At 55.0% G+C, this 23736-nt stretch overlaps 2 protein-coding genes across 2 annotated transcripts; both read right to left on the reverse strand.

The window, feature by feature from the left end:
- Positions 1-435: 435 nt before the first annotated feature.
- On the reverse strand, positions 436-2497 carry MUSTN1 (musculoskeletal, embryonic nuclear protein 1). Its single transcript, XM_006754669.2, has 3 exons — positions 2063-2497; positions 930-1062; positions 436-749 (listed from the first exon to the last, which is right to left on the reverse strand). The coding sequence occupies exons 1-3, from the start codon at positions 2069-2071 to the stop codon at positions 643-645; spliced, it is 249 nt and encodes an 82-aa protein (XP_006754732.1). The 5' UTR covers positions 2072-2497; the 3' UTR covers positions 436-642.
- A 1176-nt stretch (positions 2498-3673) lies between these two features.
- Positions 3674-20759, reverse strand: TMEM110 (transmembrane protein 110). Its single transcript, XM_015571064.1, has 7 exons — positions 20714-20759; positions 18897-18992; positions 15232-15353; positions 10228-10340; positions 9278-9355; positions 8426-8575; positions 3674-7239 (listed from the first exon to the last, which is right to left on the reverse strand). Exons 2-7 carry the CDS (start codon positions 18959-18961, stop codon positions 7126-7128), a joined length of 642 nt encoding a protein of 213 aa, XP_015426550.1. The 5' UTR covers positions 18962-18992; positions 20714-20759; the 3' UTR covers positions 3674-7125.
- Positions 20760-23736: the final 2977 nt, after the last annotated feature.

The raw sequence follows: 23736 nt of genomic DNA on the forward strand, positions 1-23736 counted from the left end.
TGGCGTGGCTTTGTCTGTGAGAGATGCAAGATGGTGAGGAGGCGGAACAAGGGCACAGGGGGAGGCGGCCCTCAAGGTCCCTGGCTCTTGCGGAGCCTTGGGGTCCTGAGGAGCATTGCGCTGGCTTCTGTGGAAGGCAGGGGGAGGGGCAGCCCAGGCCCCACCTGCTTCACTCGGTACACGTGGCCTGTTTTGTGCACTGGGCCTCAGCTCACCTCCCTTGTCACATACAAGGGGAAACTGAGCCTCAGAAGAGGGGAGATGGTCTGAGGTCACACAGATCAGCACCAGATCCCCACACCCCAGGCTCTTGCTAGGATGGGGCAGTGGCTATACCACCTCAGGATCATAAGGACCCTCCCAAAGACATGGGGGGTACAGACCATGCCCACCTGCACGCAGGGCCCATGCCAGTTCCCAAGGACACTCTCCAAATGCCGGGGCCACTTGGGCATCCTCTTTATTGGTGTTTCCCAGGGCCTGGCGCAGAGGGCCTGGGCTGAGAGGCCAGGGGCCAGGGGGAGGGGTGGCAGTCCCGGAGGCAACAGGGGAGCAGGGGAGTGCTGGCATGAAAGAGTTCTTGGGAAAGACTCCTGTGTCTAGGTGTTGTCAGTGCCCAGGGGGTGGCGTGGCGTGTACTTCTCAGCCAAAGACACTCTTGGCAGGCCCAGCTTTCGGCTTATCAAAGACGGTCTCAGTGCCGGTCCGCGTGCGGCTGAACACAGATGGTGCGGCAACGCCGGCTTGCTCTGCGGGCAGGATGGGGAGGTCAGAGGCCCAGCCCAAGCTCCTGGCGATGGAAAGCCTCTTTTGTGGGGAGCCCCTGAGCTCTGGACTCTGAGAAAAGACCCCTAGGAGCCCCCAGCTCACCCCCTCCTACTGACACACATCTGCACCCCCTTGGCCCCCAGTCCCCTGAGAACACTCACCACACTCCTGCATGACCTGGTAGGTCTTGGACTTGATCGCCTGGTTCTTGGTCAGGTTCCCTCGGGCCCCCTTCAGGTCCTCCTCCTTCACAGGGGGGCGCTTCTTTTTGATGGGGGCTCCCTCGGGGCCAGCCTTGGAGAGACCAGAGGCTCCTTAGAACCCAGGCCTTCAGGCCGAGACCCGTTCTGTCCCACCTCTTTCTGCTCACTCAATTCAAGCCAGTCCCAGGCCCCATTCATCCAGGAAGCCTTCCAGACGATGCATCACCCCTGACCCCCCACCCTGAGTCTCTCTGTCCTTTTCCCCAGACTGGCAGCCGTGGCCTCACACTGTGTGCCTGGCTGGCCAATCTCGAGCTTGGGCACAGTGGGCAAAGGGGAAAGGCGCTCGCTCTGAGGCTGAATTCCAGGCTTTCGGTGATTACCAAGAGTGTGGTGGCAGAGGGTCCCTTGGGTTTGCCCCTCTCCTCCCAAACTGCCAGGATTTACCTTGCGGCCTCTGGGGTGGGAACCAGGTAGAGGAATCAGATGCCCATGAAGTCACATTCCCGTCAGCATCTACCCATGGAGCAGACTGGTCTGTCCCTCCAGAGCTGGGACACCCAGCCTCAGTGTCTACCCTCCCTCAACCACAGGAGGCCGGGAGTCTGAGGCCTTCCTCCTTCCTAAGCCCTAGGGGTAGGCGCAGACTCCCTGAGCCTGGGCTGAGCTCCTGTGCAGCACAGTATACCCTCCAGACACACATCCTGCTGGAGACACCCGGGCAGAATGTACACCCACAGATCCAGCCTCACATGTACACACACACACACACACACACACACACACACACACACAGCTATAAACGTGCACAAACTGCCAGTTCCGCGGGCAGCTTCCTCACACACAAGATCTAGAAGTACCACCCATTTTCCCTACCCTCCTAACAAGCCACGGAATGCCATAAACCCAAGCTGAACAGGGTCCCTCAGATAAGGTGGGCGGGGACTCCCCGCCTCCCAGGGGCTGCAGAGCTCCCGTGTTTATGCCTGGAGCTCAGCTCAAGACACAGCTGCCAGAGATGATGGTGTCCAGCTGTCCACCCCCCATCCCCAACCCCCACCGCACCAACACACCGTGCTGGGCCCTCCTACCTGGGACATGGTGAGTGCTGAGTGAGAGCTGCTCCGAAGGCTCCTCTCTGGCAGCAGTAGCTGGTGGGAGAGATCTGGGTGCCCGGCCCTCTTGAGCTTATATAGTCCCCTTGCCTGTCCTGGGAAGTCACTCCCCCTGTTCCGACCGGCTCCCCGACCCCGATGATTCAGGTCCACACAGCCACTGGCTTCAGAGTTTATTCTCGGAGATGATAGGGGATCGCTGAGCACTTCTGCCCAGGGGGCTGCGGCCGTGGTGACAGACAGCTGGGGAGCCTGCACCCTCAGAGACAGCTGCTCTACTTCCAAGCGGGAGGTGCTGGGACTGGCAGCGACTCGTGTTTATGAATGTGGGTGCTGGAATGTGTGTGGCAGTAGGGGCTGTCCATCTGTGACAGTCCATCCCAGGCTGACCGCTTTGGGCTTTTCTTTCTCTTCTGCCCCTTCCCTGGTTCCAGAGGAAAGACACCCGCCCTGCACAGCAGCAGGGCGAGCCTCTCTGACTGCCTCTCGTGAGCTCTGCTCGCGGCGAGTTCCCTGGGCTCACGGTGGAGCACAGGGCACCCCTGAGTCACGGGTGGAGACTGCGGCCACAGGAAGCCTGGGGAACTCTCCATCTGTGGCCCTGCTGATGCCCCGTCCTTTGTCTGGCTCCCCGAGCACGTTCAGCAAAGGGATGAAGAGCGTAAAGGACCAGGAGGAAACCGTACTTTGTGGCTGAGGGTGAGCTGATGGCAGGAACAGCACTAAGCCTCCGAGACAAGGTCACCGAAAGGCCCCTGGCCTGGGACACTAGGCTGCTGAAGAGGCTGGGACACAGTGAAGCCCACTGCAGGCACTGGCCTGTGGAGGGAGGGGCAGGCCAAGGGCCCCCGCAAGGGCCACGTAGTACTCTGCTGCTAGCTCCTAATACCCGTCCTCAAAGGGAAGACCCCTGCAGGACTCTAGGCCTGGGGTGGGTGTGGGCAGTAGTGTGAGGTTATTTTTATACTCAAAGGCTCCAAGCAGACGGGACCCAAACAGGTTGACATTTGGTCACTCCTCAAACCCCACCCAAATCCCCTCCTGCCTGGACCTGACCCCGGAGGCCAATGTGAAGACTGCCAGGCTCCATCTGAGACGAGTGCTGACATGAGGAATGCCTTCGGACAGCTATGGGCAGAGACCCAGGGCTCCGAACAGGGCCAAGAGACACCGAGGGCAGACCCGGTCTGTGAGGGCCCAGCTCCCCAGTGAGTGCTTCCTCACTGTCCCCCAGCTGGCTCTGCCCCCCAGCTGGCTCTGCCCGGGAGGCACCTGCCTTGTAGGCCCGTGGCCTCAGGGACAGGCTGTGGGATGCTCACCCCTCACACTCCATCTCCCAGCACCACTTGCTCCCCAGGGAAGCTTTTACTCACATTAGCAGGGAAGTGGAAATGGCGAGAGTATGTTGGGGTTTTCTTCTCAGCAGATTTTGGTTCCCACATCTGCTACGAGGTGATGTAAGGTCCGCTCTCACTGTTTCTTGGGGAGAACCTTCCAACCCACTGGGGAAATTTTCTTGACCCCACTAAACTGTTTCAACTCAAGAGAACACACACCAACAGCCACCAAAGTGATGGTTTCTTTAAAAAAAAAAAATGTAACAAGACATCAAATTTTATTGTAAACCATTTTATAATGTAAGTACATTGTCTTCCCTTTTATTTCAAAAATGTGTTTTTGTGAATCGTAACACCACCGATTAAACACCCCTTAGGCAGACAGTGGAAGTAGGCCATGGTTTGCTCACATAGGTCTGGCTTCTAATAAACTTCATGAAAAGAGAAACCAAGTTAAACCAGTTCACCGCCCAGGAGCTCAAGGTGCCGACGACAGTTGGACCAGAGGTTCCCTCGCCGAGAACAAAGCCCTTCGGGTCACCAACATCCCACAGGGTAAACAGAGCGCTCTCCCCTCCTAGTTGCAAGTGTGTGAAGTTCCTAAAAGCTGCCCGACACCATACAAAGTGGCTGCCCTGGCTGGTAGGGCATCCCCAGTGCCACCTATGCTGGTCCGGATGTAAAAAGGCCAGTGAACTGTAATGTGGAGGGCAGAGTGGGCCACAGCCCTGGGGCCCCTTCAGAGGGGGCTCTGGGCAGCAGCCACGGCCTACACTGCCAAGGGGAAGACACAACTTGGATCCGAGCCGTTACATATTTTCCCTGTAGAGGTGTGAGAAGCCAACCTTAACCCAGGACTCCCTGTTGCCAGGAAGGGGTGCAAGTTAAAGCTTGAGGCGGGCAGCCACCAGCGTGCCCGCGGGCGAGCCGAGGGGCCACAGACCTTCGCCTTGCAGGTCTGCAGGCTGCAGCCACGGACGGCTCCCTGGGCCTCACCAGCACCCCTCCTTACATTCCCATAGCACAGGCAGCAAAAGGAAAGAAGGGCCACAACAGTCTCTTCCATTCGGATGCGGCAGTTTCACCTCATCAGGTGATTTCCGTTTGTTACAAGGAACTTGTTCAAGACCCTGACTTACAAGTTCCCATCATGGTTGTCTTGGCCAAGGTGCAGATTCTGACAAATGAGACGGACGGTGGACAATACCCAGTTGGTGTCCTGTGGTTTCTCAAGCACAGTGATGCTTGCCATGTGGCTGGAGAGCTGCACCGCATAAGGCACCTTGGAGCAGGTGGTGAGGAAATTTGCACAGGGAGGGAGGACAGCTTGGAAGTCCCGACAGACCCTCTGCATCCGCTCTCCCCGGGCAGCTCACAGAAAGCCCCTGTGATGCAGGACGCACTCCCATAGAAATGATGTGTGCATGTGCATGTGTGTGTGTGCATGTGTGTGCATATGTGTGCATGAGGCCACGCTGTCCAGGCCCACACAGCGCAAGGCCCTCTGTGGTCAGACACCATCCCCTAGTTAGCCAGCTTCGCAGCTGCAGCTCCGAGACCAAAGCCCTTACTGAAGATCAGGATACAGGGAGAAACCACCACGCACTCACAGCCTCTGTCCCCCTCCAAACCCACTACCCAGTAGGCACTGGGACGAGCCTTGAGATGGGCAGATAACCTGAGTCTATATGACCCAGTTTCCATTGTTCACGGACTATGGTTCTTCTACCCCGCCTCCAGTTTGGACACATTAGGAACTCGAGACTGAAAATGAAGCTCTGATGGTGAGCTCAGAAGGTACAAAAACAGCTTTGGACACAGGTTGTTCAAATCAAAATGAAATAGGAGCAAAAAGTAAGGAGAGGCAGCGATGTCACGGGGGACTGCTGTCTAGCAGGAACACCAGTCCCGGTCCTCCCAAATGCCAGTTCTAGTGAGGAGACACCCACCGACACAGCCTTGGGATTGGAGGGGCGACGGGCGCTACAGGAGAGCAGAAGCAATGTGAGAAAGGAGACCCTCCCCAATCTCACACGAGGCCCTGCCCCGCCTCGCCTCTTCTCTCCTCTGCAGTCACAGGTCCGGCGCCCTCAGCCCTCTGGCCTGGGGACTCTAGGGAAGAGGGTTCGAGGCAGAGGACAAGCCCGGGATGCCTGGCTTAACAGCTTGCCTCACACGTGACAATTCAGACCCAATCTTCCTAAGCGAAGACGTTTTTGTGTAGGTCTAGAGAGAAGGTTCTGGGCGGGGGGCCCCCCTGCACCTGCCTCACTTTCAGCTCACACTTCAGCAGCTGGTATTCTGTCCCTAAACTTCCATGGCTGCCTCGGGCTTGACACACACTGGGCCGCTCCACCTCGCTGCATCCACAGCAGGCAAGTGCCCCGTCAGCCCAATTCACTGCCAGTCAGCAGGCTCCCAAAGCCACCGGGACCCCTGCTCAGGCTGAGTGGGGGCCACTCCCCAAGGGGTGGTGGGGGGGACACAGTTAGAAGCACCTTGTCCTGGCTGTGGATGCAGCCACCCCCCTGCCCTGGAGTATGTGAAAAACGACCATTTGGTCAGGCAGGTGTTCTCCAGACTCTTGTGCAAAATAAATGGACGCGATAACAGGCCGGGGCAGCCTGACCTGGAGCCGGGTCCAAAGGCTGGTTCTGAAGGCTGCGCCAGGGGAGGCATGGAGGCTGAGGCGACATTCTAAACCAGACGTGGAGGTGCTGAGGAGAGGCGAGGAACAAACAGCACTGGCCTTGCAGCCTCAATTTCTCTGGACACGTAGACCTCTTAGCCCCTTTTGCTGGTCCAATTTAACTGAGACCTCTGCCCTGCCAGCAGGAAGGCCAAGGAGCCGCAAGGCCTGGCATGCACAGGGGCACTGGACCCACGTCTGGGCCAGCTGCCTCCTGCCCGGGCCGACCTTTACAGACCCACTGAGTTTGCTGACCTCCGATAAGGACCCATCTCCGTTCCTACTGTGTTCGCTACCCTATCTTATCACAGATTACCTAACAGCATTGCAAATAAAAAACCCTCGGCTTCTTCCTCCCACCATCCCATGAAAGGCAAACGAACCCATTTCTTTGGGGGTTAAAAAGACTTTTTAAATACAACAGTATGAAAATATAACTTAAAAATATAAAAGTCAACAGCATACGGAAGACTTAAAAATCTATGTTTTGCCCATTAGTCCCATAGGAAATAAACACATACTCAAAAAACATGAACACTGTGACATCTCGTAAAACCGGCTTTAGAAATCAAGTTATAAAAGCCATTTTGAGTAAGAACGCACTGCGGGTCCAACTCCGTCAATGAGGGACTTTTAGCCCCAAACCTGTGATGTCTTCACTCCCCGGCCCTGGGGAGGGGCTCTACCCAGTCTGTGTGCGAGTGAGCTTTTTCCTCATGGCCCCCCCGCTGGACACCCGACAGGGCTCCGGGGTCCCTCACGGCAACATCGGACGACAACAAAGGGAGAAAAAGCCTGGCTTGCATATTTGGTCAGTGTTTGTAGTGCAACTGAGTGGGGACCTCCAACAGCCGCGACCCGCTCGGCGCCGGCTCTGCCTCCCTCTCTCCAGTCACGGTCCGGTCGCTGGGAGTGGGCAGAGCGCGAGGACGGAGGTAGAAGAGGAGGGAGAGAGGAGGGGAGGAAGGGGGCTGCAGAGCAGCCGGGCCCCAGACCTGACCGCACCGGAGGCATCATACAGGCAGCCCAAAGCGGTGCTTCTTCTTCGCCGGCCTCAGGGGCGTCAGTCTGCAGAGGTCCTCCTCCACGTCGGACTCCTCCATCTCGTCATCGGCCGAGATCAGGATCTGAGGCAGCGGAGAGGCACGGCCCTGCGTCACCGCCGGCGGTGCCTCTTCCTCTACCCGCCCTGGACCCCGGCACGGGGTGCCAGCCCCTCCAGGCCTCAGTCTTGTATTTCTTTAGAAGAGCGTGACGGGAGGCTACTTTACAGAGGGGGACAAGCTGGCCCACCCCACCCCCCTCCACGGGATGCTGAAACCCTGGCTGAGTGGACACGAGCACGCCTAGCGCCTCAGCCTGGATGGCCAAGCCCTCGCTCATCGGACTCAGACCTCCGCCTCCTCTGTCATTCTGGCCGATCCTCCGAATACCTGCTGCTCTGGCCGTCACCCATATGACCCGCTACGTGACCACGTCTGCTCCTCCCTGCACAGAGGCTGCCTGCAACGCTGAGCCTCACCTCAAGTTCACGAAACTCCTACAACACGACCAGCCCAGGTCAGATGCCAGGGTTCGCCGTTCTGCCATCTATTCCGCTTTCAGATCTCCCCTAGGAAGCCCAGCAGTGACATGGACTGCCCCAGGGTCCTCCCAGGGTTCTGCGAACACCTCACCAGCAGACCTTGTGGTCATGCTGAGCTGTCCAGGCACCGCCTTCTCCTCCCCGCCTATGGCGGCCTCTTGGGGGAAACACGCTCTCGGCCATTTCTGAAGCCCCTCGCAGCACCCTGGGCAGCACCGAGGGAGCTGAACAAGGGCTCTCACGGGGCAGCCTGCCCCGCTGGCAGCACGGAAGTGGCACGTGGGTGCCGCCAGCTGCCCGGGACACACAGCCTGGCCTCGCGCTCCTGTTGATGACCAGGAGTCTCCCTCAGGCCAAAATCTTCAAGTCAGGAAACTTGAAAATAAGAGATGAGGACCCCTACATTTCAGACGTTTCCAGCTGGCTCAGCCAACACTTCCCTCGCTTGTTAGTAGTTCAGGGAGTGAAACACCTCAATGCTTCAAGGCCACGGTCAGGCCCGTGAGAGGCCTTGACAGCGTCCCTGGCACAAGGCAGTTCCTCCCTTTCCTGTCTTTCTCCATCGACGAGGGGAGCTCGGGGGGAGCCACCCCGAACAGGGCCTCCACCTTCCTGCCCTGGGGAGGCTCACGGGGCAGCAGGAAGGGGTCCAGGCGGAAGGGGAACCGTCTCCCTCCCGCTGGCTGACGTGAGACCCCTCAGGTCAGCAGCACGAGGCTCGGCCCTACCTCCGACTCCGACTCCTCGTGGGATGCGGCCCTTCGGTAGCGGACCTTGCTCCCGTTCCTCAAGTCCTGGTTGGCTCCCCTTTCCTCCAGTTTAGCTTTCGTCCTCCCCTTTCTCATGAGGAAATTGTCCACTACCCAGAACATCAAAGCCTGTAGGGAGGAAAGGTACAGATTATTTGGGGATAAGCCATGTGTGAAAGCAAAGCAGGGCAGCCCCCACACCCCCATCCTTCCCACCCCACTCCCGATGACAGCACCTGACCAGGCAGAGAAAAACCTTATCCATCCCCCTATCGCTCAGAAGCTTAAAGAGAGAATCCTCATCTCTCTCTCTTTTGCTTTCTTATCAGAGAAAGCCCTGCCCTCTTTATCCCCAGGGTTACTGTGGTGGTAACTCATGAGACAGCCCTGGCCCCAGCCACTGATGGAGTGGGGCCTGGGACCAAGTCCTCCGGCTCCTCCCTGGGCTGGTCGGCCAGCACTCGGTCACATCTGCCAAACCCAGGTTCCTTTACGGTTTCTTCTCATATCTCCTAACCGCTAGCCGGTGTGCCTGTGAGTTTCTCTTGAAACTGTGGTGAGAATAGCTGACCGAATGATTCTCACTGAGAAGTCACTGTCACACAGGTGGGAACCTCAGCAGGAGGCCACCGGGCATGAGGGCAAGACGAAGTCCCTAGGACCTGCACAGAGGCCCTGGGGCAGGGATCTGCCTGGCGAGGCAGCCACCCTGCCATGCCATTTCCAGGTCGGGTGGGGCTGGGGAGCTGACAAATGCTCACTCAGAGGGACCCGAGAGCTGTCGGAAGGCAGGGCGCTAACTGGGGTAAATAAATGCAACATGGCACTGACATTGACAAAGAAGGGGACGATCAGCATGACGATGGCCAACTTCAGGTCTGGGTTTTCAATGGGATTCAACAGGGCCACCTGGAAAGAGAAGCAGACTCCGTGAATTGGGGGGAGGCCACAGGGAAAGTGCTTGGAAGGAGGGGCCCTTAGGTCAGACATTCACCCCAGCACCTCACACCCAGAGCTGCAGAGTCCCCAGGTTTGAACGCTGACGAGGGACCCTCCTGGAGACCACCGGAGCAGGTAGTGCTCCCTGTGGTGTGGACATGGGCAGTGAGGTCACATCAGACACCACCACTGAGGTGCCAGACCACTTTCTCACCGAAATCCTGCACCCCCACCACCTCCTGGACTATGGCTCTATAACACCTTATTAACTCAGCCACAAATAAAGCCAAAGGATGGCAGAGCCATCTGTTCCCAGAGGCTCATGGGCATGTGGAGGAAGGAGGCAGTGAAGGTGTATGTACACTGGGCCGGGGCCAAAGGGCAGAGGGCAGAGGGCAGGGTCGAGGGAACCTGGGAACAATGTGTGACCAGCTGCTGCCTCTGGCACCCAAAGGCTCAGTTAACCTTGGCCGGGAGAGGTGTGTGAAGAAGGCATCTGCAGATGTAATGAACACCTGCCTGACACTCGGTGTTGCAAGGCCTGAAGACTAACATCGGACAGGACTGTATTTTCACAGGATTTATATACGTGTCCCATTGGCGTAATCTGGAGCAGATGTCTGTGTCGTTGAAGTGGATGGTGCGAAGTAAAGAAATTGATTCGTTACTGCTCTTGTTAGGTAGCCAGCAGCTGCCATATCAGACCAAATCCAGGGTCTACTTATGGAGCTAAAAACAAATAAGCCAACCACAAATTTGGTTTTCCAATTGGGCTGGTGTGGCAAGGAGAAAGAGTACTATCTTAGTGTCTTGGAGAGCTAATGAAGAGGCAAGAGGCAAACCTTTTTCCACTGAAGTATCAGGAGGATGATGAAGACGACAGCTTTTTCAAACATCATGATCACGATGTACAGCGCACACTGGCCGACCCAGGCTCCGCACTGCAGAGGGTCTCCTGCCGGGAGAGTGGGCGCTCGGTCATGCAGCTCAGAGCGGGATCCAGGCTGGCAACGGCCTCCCCCCCACTCCCCACAGCCCTGCCCCATGCCAGAACCCCGACTCTAAAGCTACTCAATGAACCCCCAAAGCACCAAGAATCACCTCTGCCCGGACCGACAAATGTGGGTGTTTAAAACAAAACCAGAGAATTCCTAATTTGGAGATACCCAGAGTGTCTTTTCTTTCAAGAGATTCTAAGACATAATTAAAACGCATCAAGTTAGTGAGTGCCTGTTGCTGGAGCTCAGACGCTGGCTCTGTGTGTCCGCTGGCAGCAGGAGCTGTGTTAAGCAAGACTGCTATTATTACCCACTGTTGATTTTTCCAGTGACTGTGGTGCTGCCCCCCCCGCCGCCCCCCCATGAGCGGCCAACATTTTTGAATTATGAAGGCAGCAAACAACCTCCTTGTTCATCTCCCACGCCCTCTCCCTGCTCCCCTGCTGCTTCAGCTCTAAAAGCGTAACCCGAGTGTCTCTGGAGGAATTCAGATTCTGCCAGGGAAGGGGCACCCAAAACACCTCGGACTGGGGACAGGAAGTCCAAAGGGCGGGAGAGACGGGCTGTGCCTCGGGCTGACAGAGGGCCCCGAGGTCCCATCAGTCACTATGCTTGAGAAGTGAAGGGATCCACCGGTCCACAGGAGGGGACACTCGGCCCAGATGTGCCTCCAGATGTTTCAAAAGGGACTAGAAGGGTGGAGGGCCAGCCCCTCCAGGGAGAGGGCTACTTCCTCAGTGAAAGGCAGGACCCACGGGATGGGCCTCTGAGGAGCAACACACGCTCCCCAATGGGAGACCCAGGGGAGAGGAAGGGTGGGGGAGGCTGCTGGCCAGAGGAGGGGCTGGAGAGTAACATTTCAGGGCAGGCAAAGGCCCCGATCCAGGCTGAGGAAAGAATCTGGCCCAGAGAGAAATCTCCAGCTTCTCATTCGATGCTATCGTTTTCGTGGCAACCCCTGTGCCGGCACCAGCGCCGGAGGCCGCAGCCCTGCCGAGCCTGCTCGCTGCACCCAGTGGGAGCGCAGGGAATGCCTCCGTGCAGCTGTCATGGACACAGCAGGCCATTCCCTGTTCTGGAAAACCCTGGGAGAAGCGTGCAGAAAGCATGCAGAAGACATCGTTGCCTCTCCGGAGGTCACCCTATCTACTTCTACTTCTGGGAGACGACACATGTGAGCCAAACCGTCATTTCAGAAGCACAATCTCTCCCAGCTAGATCTTCAGGGGAGTTTTGTAGTTCAGTAGACTACCTTACGGAGAGAAGTTCTCAAAAACGACAGGTCAAGATATTTGTAAAAAACCGTTAAATAAGACTGGGGACAGGCAGACAGAAAGCACTGGTAGGAAATACCTGAGTGGGGACGAGAATGTTCAAGAGTCAACAGAACAAGTGGCAACACTCATTCACTCTCTAAAGAAACCGGTTTGCTCCCTCTGCTCTTCACTTTTAAGTGACTGACAAGAGGGACTGTTCTCTCATCTGCCTCCTGCCCCGCACACTGCTCTGTGTTTCAGAGCCACGACTTTGCAGCAGCTGCCTCTTTCTCATTTAGATGCTTTAATAAGTGAAAAAAAAAAACATGGAAAAAGGAAAAAATCAAGCGTAACCCGACTCTCACATCATTTCCTCCTGCGCATCATGAGCCCACGTGCTGGTTTTTCTGATTTCTGTTCCATTTGAGAGTCTTAGGTTCCCCGTGGTCCCATCTTTCAGGGACAAACAAGCCAGGCATTCTTGCTGTGTCACGCTTTTTACCACACCGGACACCCTCAGGCACATGGACGCTTTGCTTTGTTGAATTATTTCCTGAGGATCAATTACAGGAAAGGGGCCAAGAGGAGGGACCGCGTCTGTATCTAGAGACGTTTTGGAAGGGAGCGTGAGGGCAGGACGGGCGGCCAAGGCCACGGACCACTGGTGCCCATGGGACACAGACCTTGTGTTCAGGGCTTCTGCCTGGGGGAGAGCAGCCCGGTCACCAAACTGCAGACCCCACGCAGCGCCTGGGTCCGGTCTCAGCCCTCGGGGCTGGGTGGCATTCCCCAAGGCCCATGTTCTTGTTAGCAAGTTCACCTTCTCTCCTAGGGATCATAGAAGCACCTAGACAACAAGCCCCTCTTCTTCATTTACTGAGAAGAGAGCTCTGGGGTCCACACGGAACGGCTGCCCCAAGCAGACGGCTGGCTGACAGGTGTGGCCGGCAGAATGGTGGCCCCACAGAGACGGCCACGTGTTAGTCCCCAGAACCTGTGAACGTGTCAGGGAGCGTGGCCGAAGGGAATTAAGGCTGCAAATGGAATTGCTAGTCTGCTGACTCTAAGACAGAGTGAGTCTCCGGGGGCAGGGCGGGGGAGGGGGGGCAGTGTCATTACAGGGGCACTTCAGAGTACAGGGAGTGGGCAGAAGGTCCGAGTGACTGGATGTGAGAGGAACTCAACCTGCTGTCACTGGCTCTGGAGGAGGAGGAAGGGGCCCCCAGCCAAGGACTGCAGGCAGCCTCGGGGGCTGGGAGAGGCGAGGAAATGGACTCTGCTCTTACAGACCCAGAAAGAACCAGTCCTGCTGACACCAGGGTTTCAGTCCATGAGACCCAAGTCTCACTTCTGAATTAGGGACTGTAAGGTAACAAGTTTGTGCCGTGTTAAGCCACCAACTTTGTGATAATGTGGTGTAAGAGCAACAGAAAGAAAAGAAATGGGCAGAAATAGAAATCGGGTGACGGAGGACACACACTATCCTCCAGCACCTGGGGTGGGAGGACTCGAGACAACCCGACCCGTGATCAAGTGCTTCCTCTGGAGACACCCTGGTGCGATAACGCGGATTCCCGAAGGCAGCAGCGGTGGCCCAAGGGCAGGGGCCAAACAGGTAAGAGGAGGCTGGCATGGAAATAGATTCAAACACCCACTGCCTTCTTCCTCCCAGTCTACTCTTGGAGATGCAGAAAAAATAGCCCGGAACAGGTGGAACCATGCCGGGAGCCGGTCCAAGGTCACCTCTCCGAGAAAGGTTGTTTCCCCAGGTAGGGATTTTCCCCTGAAGTTGAACCTAACCTGAACCTGGCTGGAGAACCTAGCGAGAGAACATGACCACAGAACCTGGCTGGAGATCCTAACCAGAACTTCGCTGGAGATCCTGACTAGAACTTGGCTAGAGATCCTGCCTAGGCTGCTGATCAACTGAACGCTGTCTCCGTGTCATTCCTTCTTCGCCGACTCCGTCCACACCTTTGGGGACCCCTGGTCCCGCTGGGGTTGGACCCCGGCAGAACCATAATGCCTTGTGTATCAGGACCAGACCCGATCGCCACTCCCAGGTCACCGAGTGGCTCGCGACTGGCTGTGGTGGACTTCCTGGGCACCGGTAAGCGATTATTGAGAACCCTGCTTCCAGAAGGACCTTAACAGCAAGGAAGCAGTGATGAGCACTGTTCTTGGAGGTGGCAGGAGGCTGAGGAACCCAGGGTGGCAGCCACGAGCACCCCAGGCACTGGCAGGGTGAGCTTCCTGTGTTGCTCAACCCGCAGGGTGCCTTTCCTATGCCCGAGGATGCTGCTGCTTTGGTCCATGTGCTGCATCCGTTCCATCCTCCAAGCTGAGGAGCCCATGACTCAGGGCTCCTCGGAAGCCTTCCCTGGAGCCACAGGAGCACATGTGTGTCGGACACTATCTTAGGTCAGTGACTCACCAGGCATCAGGTAACGAGGCTAAGAAAAGCCCTCCCCTGAGCTCATCTCCCCTCAATGGAGACAGACAATTACTAAGATTTCTAGAAATACCCCAGGCACTCATCACAGCCTGCTCCACGAATCGGCTCCCCCTTTAAAATGTCAGTCTCTAGTGAGTGTTGGGTCATGTAGGAGCGAGCAGCTCTCGGGCCCCGGAAAGGCGAGGAGGACCCAGATTTCCACCTGTATTCCTTCCCTCGTGAGCTGTGTGCACCTTTCACGGCGAAGGTTCCACGTATGCTGTTCCCACCGAGAACAGGAGCTCCTTGCTCCAGGCAGCAGGGCCAGCTGTGACGGTGGAGGGAGCTGCTGTCCCCTGACCCTGAATCCCCAGGTCCTGAGTCACCAGGCTGTGGCAGAGCCCGGAGAAAGCACCCTCGCCCACAGCCCTGTGGAGGCCACATCGGCCGTTTTTCTGGGAGTGCAGAGTAAACGGCATTCGTGCTCAGGACCAGCACGGGGCAGCCTCCTAGCCAAGCTGTGTCCCATGCGGTCTGACAAGGTGCAATGGGGTCGAAGCTGGGCCAGCATCTGTAAGTCACCTGCTTTAAGTCGCATCTTTGCGAGTGAGGATCGAACTGGTGTCCTTGGTGACTGTACGTGTCAGATGCTGGGGGGGAGGCCAGCCCATAGGAGGTAGCAAGGTGACGGACCCAGGGGGATGGACCCTCCAGTCCTGACTTTTTGTAATAAAATGGCCTAAGGAGAGGACAAACAGAAAGAGGGGCAGCTCCCTACTGAGCACCTCCAAACCAAGAGCCACCCCCATCTCTCTAAGGAGGTGGCAGCTTGGCCCAGTGCGGTGGCCTCATGACTCTGTAGGTGGGCCGCTAGTGCCCTCTGGTGGAAGAGGCCAGCGCTGTCCTCGCTGCATTTAGTGTGTCTCCTGCTACAAGACTGAAGCCAAGCAGTGAAGTGAGCACCCACATGCCCCGACGCGGGCACTCTGACGCTGGGGGAGGATGGCACTCGGGACCCAGAACCAGTCCCTCCACCACGGAAGAGACAGCCACCAGCTCCTGAATCGTCTCTGAATCCACTGGCCTGGAGGGCTGCACAGGGCAAGGAACCCCTCTAGGAATCCCCCGCATTCCCCACCAGTGTCCCTGGTACATTACCATATTCACCAAAGCGCAGGGACTCCCACTGCTGCCACTCCACCAAGACGCTGACGGCGCGCACCCCCAGGTAGATGAGCAGCATGCCCACGGTGGCGTCCAGGAGGAAGTTGATGAGGTACCTGTTGATGAGGAAGTTGAGAGGGCACAGTGGCACCATCAGGGAGCCAGAGCCGGAGCCGGGCCTGTGTGCTGACCAGAGCCAGCGTCAGGGCTGACGGCCCAACTCTCTGCCTGGCCTGGCTCTGGGGGCCGGGGGCAGAGAGCCGTCAATGTGCCTGAGCAGGAGGCCGCAGCGTTCTCCTCTGGGAGCCCCGGGGAAGGGCCCTGCGCAGTGTGCAGCCCCTAGTCAGGGGCTGGACAGTTCAAGGGAGGGATGGAGGAGACAGAGAAACCTGAAAGACCAAAGCGCTTCTGCCAAAACAGAGACTCGACATAAGACAGAATGGAAACAGCCAAGGAGTCAACAGGAAAACAGAACTTAATAAAAATACCTGCTCCATGACTGTTCACTCCCTGACAGTCCAGCCCACCCAAGGCCCCAGTCACTGCCACTGCACCGGGCAGCTCAGGAAATGGCCCTGGGGGCTCTCAGGCCACAGAGGGCAGGGCCGTCCAGCCTCACTCCCCCTGTGCTTCTAAGCCTGCCATGGAGACAAGTGCAAGTCAGGGTTTCTAAGGAGCGAGCTTGACTTCCCATGGAAAAGGCCAGATGCTGAAGGAGGGAGGAGGAGAGAGGCAAAAGGCTAGGCCCACCGCGACCACTTTCTCATCATGACTGTTTCCGCCTGCCTGACTTCACCAAGGCAAGGCCCCTTGCCCACTGGCCCTCTCCTGAGGGCCCTGCACCAAGATCTCTCCGGGCACCACTGGCCACAGGCCCAGTTCTGCAGACAGGCCGCAGGAGACAAGCAGTCACTGGGTCAGCTCTACCCTCTCAGATGCCACAGGGCTCAGAACCCCCAGAGCAGCTCTGGACTCCACAGACCACAGGCAGTGCTTTCAAGTGGCTGAGGCTGGAGGCTCTTTATGCAGACCCAGCCCCCATCCCAAGGCCCGGGTTTGGTGGCATGCACAGCCCTCTGACACCAGAGGGTGCGCACTCTGCTCGGTGTGGTCAGGGCCCTGGAGTGGCCCGGAAACCAGAGGGAGGGGCGGCGTTGTCTCCCGCCTGCCCTTCCTCTTTAAAATCACCAGGGGTCACTCTCAGACCAGAGATGGAAGGAACAGCAACTGCCTCCAAGACAATGTCTCTACATTCACAGCCCCAGGCTATGCTGCTCTTAGATGCTCACATCTAATTGGTTTCAAGTGGTTCTCACATCTGAGACCCGTCCTAAAAAGAGTGAGAACACCTACTGCACATTGCAGGCATACCTCCATTCACTGTGCTTCACAGAGGATACTTTTTTAACAAACTGAGGGCAAGACCCTCCAACAGCAAGAAGACTGATTACCCCTCGCTTTACTGTGATACCCGCTTTGCTGTGGGGGCCTGGAACCGAACCTGCAACATCTGATGTGCCTGTACATGTGTTAGCTCACTCGTTCCCTCACCAAGTATTTATTTGCAGCCTTGGGATAAAGACAAAAACCTCTCTACTCTGAACTCAACACAGGTGAGGTGCCATGGCAGTCAGTATCGTGTGGGGCCAGACTGGCTGGGTTCAAATCCTAGCTCCCTCGCTCTTTCCTGTGAGCTATAAAATCACTCTGCCTCAGTCCCCCAACTGTAAATGAGGATAATCAAAGTATCAACACTGCAGGGCTGTTACGAGGATCAAATGAGTCAATTTATAGAGACAGTACCTGCCAACAGTAAGTAAGCACTAGAGAGAGGTGTTCATAGAACAGCAGCCCCTCAGAGGCACTGGACCCTGGATGTCAGAAAGGCTCACCTCCCACCCAAAGCAGCATCCCCAACACAGGGGACTCCTAAAGCCACAGGAAGCAGCTCATCCCTCTGTTTCTCCTCTTCCTGAGCTGAAACTGGCTCCCCTTCTAGGTCTGCAGACTCCCAAGATGCCCCAGGTCTAGCCCAACCCTTACTCCACCTGTGAAAAGTCACAGGCCAAAGCGAAGGTGGGCCTGGCGTAAACCCCAGGGCAGCACTCACTCCTCAAGGCCCAGGCTTTGCTGTGCACAGCCCTGACACCAGGGGGTGCACACTCCGCTGAGTGATCAGGGCCCTGAGAGGTGAGAAGACCAGAGGGCGGGCACCTCTCATTCCCCAAGCAATGCCTGCTCTGCCTTCTAGCCTCCCACCCAGCAACTCCTCAATGACTGCTGGAGCTTTCGTGTCCTCCCGAAGTTTTAACGGCAATATCCTCCAACTGAGCTATTCACATCTTCATTGGTAAGTGTCCCTATGGTTTCAATGGGACTATACTCATCATCTGATGAAAGCTCTGATCCTGGGGATCTGGTAGGACACACAGGACAGAGGAGGAAACTGAGGCTCAAAGAAGTTAAGCCACCCTCCCGCAGTCTGGCCTCTCAGTCAAATGCTCTTTTCATCACCCCAAGCCCCATCTTGGATCCCTTTTTCCTGGGGTTCACGCACTCGAGGTCTGTCAACAGCCCCTCTCCATCCTGGCTGTGGTTCAGTCTGTCATGTCCTGCTTAAAGCCGAGGCATCTTCTTTTTGTTGATGCAAGGGGGAGTGATGTGGCCACAGCTGCACCAGGAGTTAAGTTTTCCGGCCCCAATACCTCTAGGACACAGAGCTGGCTCTCAGACAACCTCCACCAATGACATCAGGACGATTCACCAGAGGGTGGCATGGGCTTGCTGCTGGGCTCAAGGACCAGAAGGACAAGGCCCTTTCCTAACCATCTCCCCTGCAGGACGATCGCCCTTCCAGTCCCCTGCTTGAGATGGCACCCAAACATCCAAACAGATCACAACCTTACCCAGGTCTTACTAAATCTCAAAACTGCACACTGTTACCAAAAAAGAAGCTTAAAAGAACCTTCTAGTCCAAATGATCTTAAATGCACAAGAAACCTCTTGGCAAGGAACTCATCAGCCCTCCACCCGCTTCTCTCACAGGGACAGGGCACGACTGGGGGGCATCCCAGGCAGAGGGCAGCTGGCAAATGCACAGAGGCAGGAGACAGCTGGCAGGGCTGAGAGCCACCAGGAGTCGCTCTACCATGGCTGAAGCACCAAGTCTGAGCCAGGAAGTAGTAGATGGAGTCAGGATAAGGCAGGTGAGCCTCCCTTCCCACTCCATCTGCTGAGTGAGAGAGGTGCTGTCGGCAGGGAGGACAGCGTATGATGGCCCAACGGGGGTTTCAGGCAGATTGCTCTGGGGCTGTGTGGAAGGCACACTGCACTGACAAGGTGAAACAACCCATGCTCTTCGGGTCAAGAGGTCAAAGACGGTCAACAATGGCTTCGAACCTGAGTGGCTGACATCACAGAGAAGCCCCGTGTGTGTCCTGTCCCAGCACAGACACTCCTTCAGGGCATTGTGCTGCCCAGCCAGGAAGCTGGCAGACATAAGGGTACCAGAGAGCCAAGAAACAGAACTCAGATCTCTCGGAGGAGCAGAGGACAAAGCAAGCTGCCCCTCCCCGAGTGAGAGGAAACATGGCTGGCAGCAGAAAGACATTTTTAGTGATGGGACAGGTGATGTTTGTACTCAAATACGAACCACTTACAGTGAGCAAGGGTCCTCTTCGGTGAGATCCGCTAGGTACACATTGGCAAAGTGGATGAACAGCATTCCTATGGCTTGTTTAGAAGTGTCTAGAAACCTGTACAAAATAGGATTGGCACTGGTGATCACACTGACAGGAGGGGAGTAACCAATCTGGGGAAAAGCTAAGTCTGAAGTAGGAAAAAAGCCACTGGGAGACCCCAACTTCGAATTACTAATCACCTCTTCCTGGGCCATCAGTACTAACCCAGGCTTGGTGATTCAGTGACTTTTCAAAACCTTTAATAACACTGCACTCAAATCCCTAAAAGGCCACTGATTAATAACATACAGGGTAAGCAAAAGTAGGTTTACAGTTGTTCACATGGAAAATAATACAATCTTATCTAATAAAGAGGTAACATGCAAATTGACCATCAATCCAACACACAAGATGGCCACCCCCATGTGATCAAAGATGGCCTGCAGGGGAGGGGGGCAGTTGGGGGTGACCAGGCCTGCAGGGGAGGGCAGTTGGGGGCAAATGCAGGCAGAAGCAGTTAGGGGCAATCAGGGAGGCAGGCAGGTGAGTGGTTGGGAGCCAGCAGTCCTGGATTGTGAGAGGGTTGTCCAACTGCCTGTTTAGGTTGTCCGACTGCCCGTTTAGGCCTGATCCCACTGGGTTCGGGCCTAAACAGGCAGTCGGATATCCCTCAAGAGGTCCCAGATTGGAGAGGGTGCAGGCTGGGCTGAGGGACACCCCCACACACACACATGAATTTCATGCACTGGGCCTCTAGTAATTAATAAATAGTAATAAAAGAATAAACTGTTTCCCATACTTACAACTGTAAACCTATTCCACCCCCCCGCCCCGTATATTTAAACACATTCAACACATTTCAAATATGTTTTTCCTTTTTCATTTCTTGTTACTTTATAATGAAAGGTCTGATCCCAGCTTTGTGATGAAGTGCAAGGTGCCTCTAGTTTAAGGAGCTCCCACTCGACCCCACTAGCACTGAGCTAAGTGCTGTGCACGGCTAAGAAGCCCTGCCCAAATCCAGGTCTGCAGCTGAAGCCCTGAGCCACCATCAGCTGCTGCCGGTAACAACAGACAGGGTCGGGGTGGGCAGACCTTTTCTGTAAAGGGTCGGAGAATAAATATTGCAGGCTCTGTGGGCTGTTGTTCTCTGCAGAATTACTCAGAACTGTCACTGTAGCCTAAAAGTGGCCGTAGTCACTACCATTGCTGTAAGACTTCATTTATGAAAACAGACAGTGAGCTAGAACGGGTCTGCAGGCCACTGTCTGCCGATCCCCGGGCTAGGTGACCGTCGCCTTGCCAGTGACTTCTTTGTTGGAGTTGTGTCTATAGAAGCTATGTCTGAGCTTCACCGCCATTTTTACGGAGGAAAAACTGTCACCACAGGGTCAACCTAGGACCGAGAAAGACTAGCTTTGGGGAGAGGAGCATTTACGTGGTGCATTTGACTAATCTCCAAAGTTAGATTATCTTTTGCTCATGCATATAGACTACAGAACCTGAGGGCTTAACATAACATAACAGGGAGCCGTTACTACAGAGCCTGCAGCACAGACCGATGCTTCTGTGTCATCTCCCACCTTCTAAAATCGGACAAGAGGGAGGAGAGAACAAAGGTAGGGCTCAGCATGTATCTGAGAAATGGAAATGCTTTCATACCATTCATAGTTCCTAATGATTAATTCATTAAGGGAGTCCAACACTTTGTTACGTATAATTGCTCGCATTCCATCCCCTCCCTCCCCCAAACCGTCCAAACCATTCTAGGAATGAGCTAATATTTAAATGCCTACCATATCCTCCATGGACGTCTTTCATGCTTTGGTTCTCGGAAGCGTTTGACTGAAAGAAAAGATAGACATTCAGTAGCTTTCCACAGTGATAACAAAGCAAAATGCACACACAGTGCCTACAATGTCAAGTTAAGGTACTTGCTCCATAAGCCGTGAAGGTCATTGGGGCCCTGCATTGCTGCTGACTGGGACAGGCTCTGCAGGACTGGGCACTTAGGAAGAATGACTCCTCACAGTGTGCGGAAAATTGTCATTTTCTTCTTTTTGTGGGACAAGGCTCTTGGGAAACGACAAACAAGGACATAGCTATTACTAACTTCAGGATATGCTCTACCCAAAGACATATCCAGCCATCCACCCATCATGCCACTCCCAACCAGCCACTGCGGAGACACAGGCAAAGGCAGTGGCTTGGCAGGAGGGCAGGCACATAACCAATGTGTGGCAAGTGCTAGGGAAGAGGCAAGTTTGGGGCAGCGTGAGAGCTCGAGGGAAGGCTGACCAGCCTGCCTGTGTGGAAGAAGGGTGCAGGTGGGAGAGGTGTCGCTGGTGGGAGGGGAAGGTCCTGAAGGCTGGGCTGGACTTTAGCAAATGGATCAGGGAGGGGAAAAAGCTACCCTCTGGATAGAGCACACACCATGAGCTCATAGGTACAGGGATGTAAAGTGCAGTGTGTGTGTGTGTGTGTGTGTGTGTGTGTGTGTGTGTGGCATAATTTGATTTGGCTTTGATACAGCAGGTAACAAGGGAGACAAATGAGCAGAGGCCACATGAGGGAGGGTCTTAAAGGCCCAGCTAAGGAGTCTGGACTGAACCTTGTAGGAAAAAAAAAGAAAGACAGGAAAGATGCTAAGCCAAGTCAAAGACATGGTGGGAACTGTGTTTTGGAAAAGTGGCTCTGAATTGGGTAGATTCACAATTGGGTTCCTGGGGTGGAGAGGGCTGAGGAAGGACACTGGCTGTGTCACAGACCAGACAGAGGACTCCCAGCTACAAAACAGCCAGCAGGGGTGGGTGATCACTCAGCAACAGCCTGACTCCTTCACTCGGGTCTACAGACACGACCATTTGAACAGAGGAAACCAAAGGTTTCTGAGTGCCCTGTCCTCCACCGAAGCTCCAGGCAGACTATCTCCACAGCATTCTATCTACTGAAACCAACAGAGAGAATGTGCACGTGTGATGCCCCACACACAAGTATCGGGAAGAAGCAGATGTGGAGGCAAGCCCATGAAGGATGCAAGTCCGTGGACGGTGCGAGCCCACAGGAGATGCGAGCCTGTGGAGGATGCCGAGTTACCCTGGCAGCAGGCAAGAATCAACTCGGGCAGAGACCTAAGCTACCAAAGAGGGTGCGGGAAGGAGGGAGAGAGGGAGGGAGAAAACGGCACCCAATCAATTAACCTGACTTCTCTAAATGAATACAGGCAGTCCGCAGTATGCAAAGCAAGGACTGTCTGTACACAGAAATGACATAAGTCTGGTGTTTAGAGAAACATTTTGATAGAAAACAAAAGCAGGTGGAATTGTAAGGTGGTCTGCCATTCTGCTGACACATCACTCATGCAGAACATCAACAACGTTAAAAAACTGCTAAAGAACCTGCTCGCGCGAATGCCTTTTGAGGCAGAGGCCTCCTTCCTACAAGCACCCTCGTCTCACCCCCCCGTCTCATCGTCTCACCGAGGGGCTGGGCTCAGCAAGGAGATGTGCAGGAGACTGGGCCAGGACTAAAATCTGGAGGGAAAGCCCCAGTCAGGGCTGGAGCCTTGGCATGCTCATTTGTTTTCTGCCTCAGGGGAATCTGTCCCCATCAGGATAAAATAAAGGGCACTGAAACATATCCCAATAGAACATCCTCATTTTCCCCCCATTGATTTTTAGACAGTGGAAGGGAGGGGGGAGAGACAGAAAAACATCGATGTTGAGAGAGACACACCGATTGGTTGCCTCTCGCATGCGCGCCCCAACCAAGGGATCAGGCCCACCATGGAGGCACATGCCCTTGACCACAATCGAACCTGGGACCCTTCAGACCTCAGGCCGGCACTCTATCCACTGAACCAAACTGGCTAGGGCATGCCTCACTCCTAGGACACAGTGAGGAGGAGGCCACCTGTAAGCCAAGGAGAGAAGCCGTGGGCCTGTCAACCTAGCCCTGGGACTTCCAGCCTCCAGATGGTGAGAAAATAAATTCCTGTTGTTTAAGCACCCACTTTGCAGTGTTTTGTTATGGCAGCTTTAACAAATGTGGCAGCAATAACTGGTGAGCCTAAATGAAGAATACCGGGGTATTCATTAAATTACTAGACTTTTTTATGGATGTAACACTTTTTGAAATAGAAAGTTGGGAGGAAAACATACTCTAGAACGGGGGTCCTCAAACTTTTTATACAGGGGGCCAGTTCACTGTCCCTCAGACCGTTGGAGGGCCGGACTATAGTTTAAAAAAAAACTATGAACAAATTCCTAAGCACACTGCACATATCTTATTTTGAAGTAAAAAAACAAAACGGGAACAAATACAATATTTGTATTTGCATGTGGGCCGCGGGCCGTAGTTTGAGGACCCCTGCTCTAGAAGAATGAACTATGTGCCCATTCGGAGGTCATTTGGGAATATTGACCACAGTAATACATGCCCAAGCCCTTCAACCTGCCATGCACTGCCAGGTATGTGTTCTATAGGTATTACCGCACATGTGCCAAGATGTGTAGGGATCTGCACTGTAATGCTGTCATAACGAAAACCCAGAAAGAAGTCCATGCCCGGCTGGGCACATACATCATGGCACAATGCAACATTAGGCAGTTACTAAAACAAGGCAGGTCTGTATGGAACAATATGGGAAGATTTCCAAATTATTATTATTATTAGTAGTAGTAGTAGTAGTAGTAGCCAGGTGCACAAAATTCGTGCACATTAAAAGGGAATTAATTAGAGGAGATATTTTAATATTGCTATTTGCCCTTTAGAGATAATGGGAGTGTGAGAGATGAAAGGAAATTAGTAAAATGTATAT

The sequence above is a fragment of the Myotis davidii genome, unplaced genomic scaffold (assembly GCF_000327345.1).
Source record: "Myotis davidii unplaced genomic scaffold, ASM32734v1 scaffold111, whole genome shotgun sequence".
NCBI classification, from domain to species: Eukaryota; Metazoa; Chordata; class Mammalia; order Chiroptera; family Vespertilionidae; genus Myotis; species Myotis davidii.

Coding starts and splice junctions, on each gene's coding strand:
- MUSTN1 (XM_006754669.2), bottom strand. Junction 750..929: donor CCAGGTCATGCAGGAGTGTG/GTGAGTGTTCTC, acceptor TCCTGCCCGCAG/AGCAAGCCGGCGTTGCCGCA.
- TMEM110 (XM_015571064.1), bottom strand. CDS start 18,961: ATGCTGTTCATCCACTTTGCCAATGTGTACCTAGCGGATCTCACCGAA. Junction 15,354..18,896: donor GAAGAGGACCCTTGCTCACT/GTAAGTGGTTCG, acceptor CCTCATCAACAG/GTACCTCATCAACTTCCTCC. Junction 10,341..15,231: donor CCTGCGCTTTGGTGAATATG/GTAATGTACCAG, acceptor CTCTCCCGGCAG/GAGACCCTCTGCAGTGCGGA.